The sequence below is a fragment of the Cynoglossus semilaevis genome, unplaced genomic scaffold (assembly GCF_000523025.1).
Source record: "Cynoglossus semilaevis isolate Cse_v1.0 unplaced genomic scaffold, Cse_v1.0 C19259098, whole genome shotgun sequence".
In the NCBI taxonomy this organism is placed as follows: domain Eukaryota; kingdom Metazoa; phylum Chordata; class Actinopteri; order Pleuronectiformes; family Cynoglossidae; genus Cynoglossus; species Cynoglossus semilaevis.
The window spans coordinates 1-2,297 of NW_007585448.1; the positions used below are offsets into that span (position 1 = coordinate 1).

General features: G+C 50.6%; 1 protein-coding gene across 1 annotated transcript; it reads right to left on the reverse strand.

The window, feature by feature from the left end:
- Window positions 1-40: 40 nt before the first annotated feature.
- LOC103399061 (mucin-4-like) lies at window positions 41-2,231 on the reverse strand (the record flags this gene model as incomplete). The annotated part of the gene is made up of 5 exons (XM_008337805.2): window positions 41-383; window positions 648-723; window positions 828-1,045; window positions 1,227-1,379; window positions 1,592-2,231. Coding segments are annotated over 5 exons (1,430 nt in total), but the record flags the coding sequence as incomplete, so codon positions are not given.
- Between the last annotated feature and the right edge of the window lie 66 nt (window positions 2,232-2,297).

Here is a 2,297-nt window from a genome sequence, read left to right on the forward strand (position 1 = left end):
GTTAATATTATAAACACGGAATGCAAATCTTAACGCTGACCAACACTGACACCAGGTGGTCAAACACGGCATGTCTGTGTTGATGTTCCACTCACAGGACAGACCAAACAACTGGATCTCCTCCTCAGGCGGCGGCGTGTCAGCTGACGGCAGGATGACGCCGTCAGACATGAGGAAGTCATTTGAGTGGTTGGAGCTCCAGTGACCCATCAGACCCACGGTGCGGTTGTAGAAGGTTTGGGGGACACCCACTATCGCCCCCAGCTGGTTAGAGCCATCCACCCTCCATGCTAAAACATTCAGACCCCCGGCGTAGACCACCACACAGCGCTTCACTGACACGCAGCGAACAGCAAAGTCCTTGTTGGGCTGACGCAGGACTTCTGGAAGAACAGTGATCAGAGGAGTGTCAACAACAAGCAACAGACTGAACAGCAGTCAGAGGTGATGTCATAGTCATCATCACTCTGGAGTACACAGTAGAATATTCATCTACTACATGTATATTTGTACCTGTAACACCAGAGCCCAGGTACTGACATACTGTAGTATCTATGTACTGTGTACAAGTGTTTGAACATGTCATGAAACGACAGACGGAGTGAAAATTAACTGAAGCCGTTAGTGAATGAGTCAGGGATAATTACCAGTTGTGACTGGAACCTCAACATCGTCCACAAACATCTGGAGTCCTTCATTGTTCTGTGCACTTCTCAACTCAATCTGCAATTTATACACAGTAATGTCAACAGTACAGTTAGCTGCAGAACCGGACCAGAACCTGGTTCCGTCTGTGGTTTTAGAGTCTTCATAGTGTTTAGATTGACCTTGCCGATGCCCTGGTGGAAGGCAGCCAGGCGGACCACCACGGGGACTTCCATGGGCCCCCCCGTGCCTACGTGCAGCCGGTCAGTCTGTCCTTGCAGGGTGAAGACGTTGGAGCCAGTGACGGTGGAGAGACGCAGAAGAACAAACTCTCCCAGAGCCTTGAAGGTGTACTCGGTACCATCAAAGGTGTGGAAGTGGAGGCTGCCAAACACCATGGCTGCAGGACAAAAACCACAAACTGGTTCGTACACAATCACTGTCAACACAGGACACTCTGGAGGTGGATAATCAGAATCCTGAGGGTAACACCAGTCACTGCATCAGGACCAGTGATAAAACCTTCATTCAGAGACTGTTGGACGTATGTCTACGTCACCCGTACACAGGTCGTTTCTCACCTACACCCTGGGTCGTCTTAGCACCCTTTGTAGTGTGACCATCAGCTCTGTCCCAGCTGTAGCCCTGACATCGGTCCAATGGTCTCTTCTTCAGGTAGAGGTGACAGAGGGGGGAGTCAGTACAACACCACTGGAACGGTAGGAGATCTCCATCTGGAGATGGTGAGAGGTGGGGTTTCATTATCACTTCACTGTGACTGGTGGAGGTCTTTCAGCAGAAGCATCTGAGTTGGACAACTATGGAAGCACGTTGGTTATTATAACTGAAATCATTATCATCATTATCACTTTACAATGGTGTTTTCTTGTGTTTCCATGTGTGAACAACCCAAATATCATGTTTGAATTCCTGTAGAATCACAAACCAATGTGTTTCTCTTGGCTGTGTCCAAAGAAGTAGCGCTCGTTGTACCCAGCCAGTAACGGACCCTCGGGGTCGTACACGCAGAGTTTTCCTGAACCAAATCTGTTGGACAGAACCGACTGAAAGATGTGTCCTGAGGAACCCCCCCACCGCTGACTTCTTAACTTCTTCAAGGTAGGGCTGGGATCACTGGTGTCCTGCAGGAAGGTCAGGTCCTGCAGGGCCTGGCCCCGGGTGCAGGGACATGAGAACAGGTCCTTGGTCCACTCCGTTGGGTCAGGCTCATTCACAGCCCAGGCCTGGCAGCTGATCTGGGGGCTTTCCCCTGGTTCGTCTGCTGCCGGTTTATCCGATGGTACGCCTGTTGTTGGTTTGTCTGTTGTTGGTTTGGAAAAGTCATACACCAGCTGACCCGGCTGACCCAGGGGGCCAATCACTTCATGTGGCCTGTATCTGCCCCCAGGTCCAAAGAGGTTTTCAGGTGGGTTGGTGGGCTCTATGAAGGAGCGTTCTCCGTTAGTGTAGCCAATCACCGCGTCGTGGAACTGCCTCTGGCCTGGACCCCAGTTCATCTCCTCATATCTCAGGAGAGCAAATGATCGAGACCCGTCCGTGGTCAGGATGCACTGGTAGGTGTTTGTCTGAGAGGGACAAATGACATGGGTAGAGAAACACTAAAGGACATGTTTAACTGTGAGTAATATTTG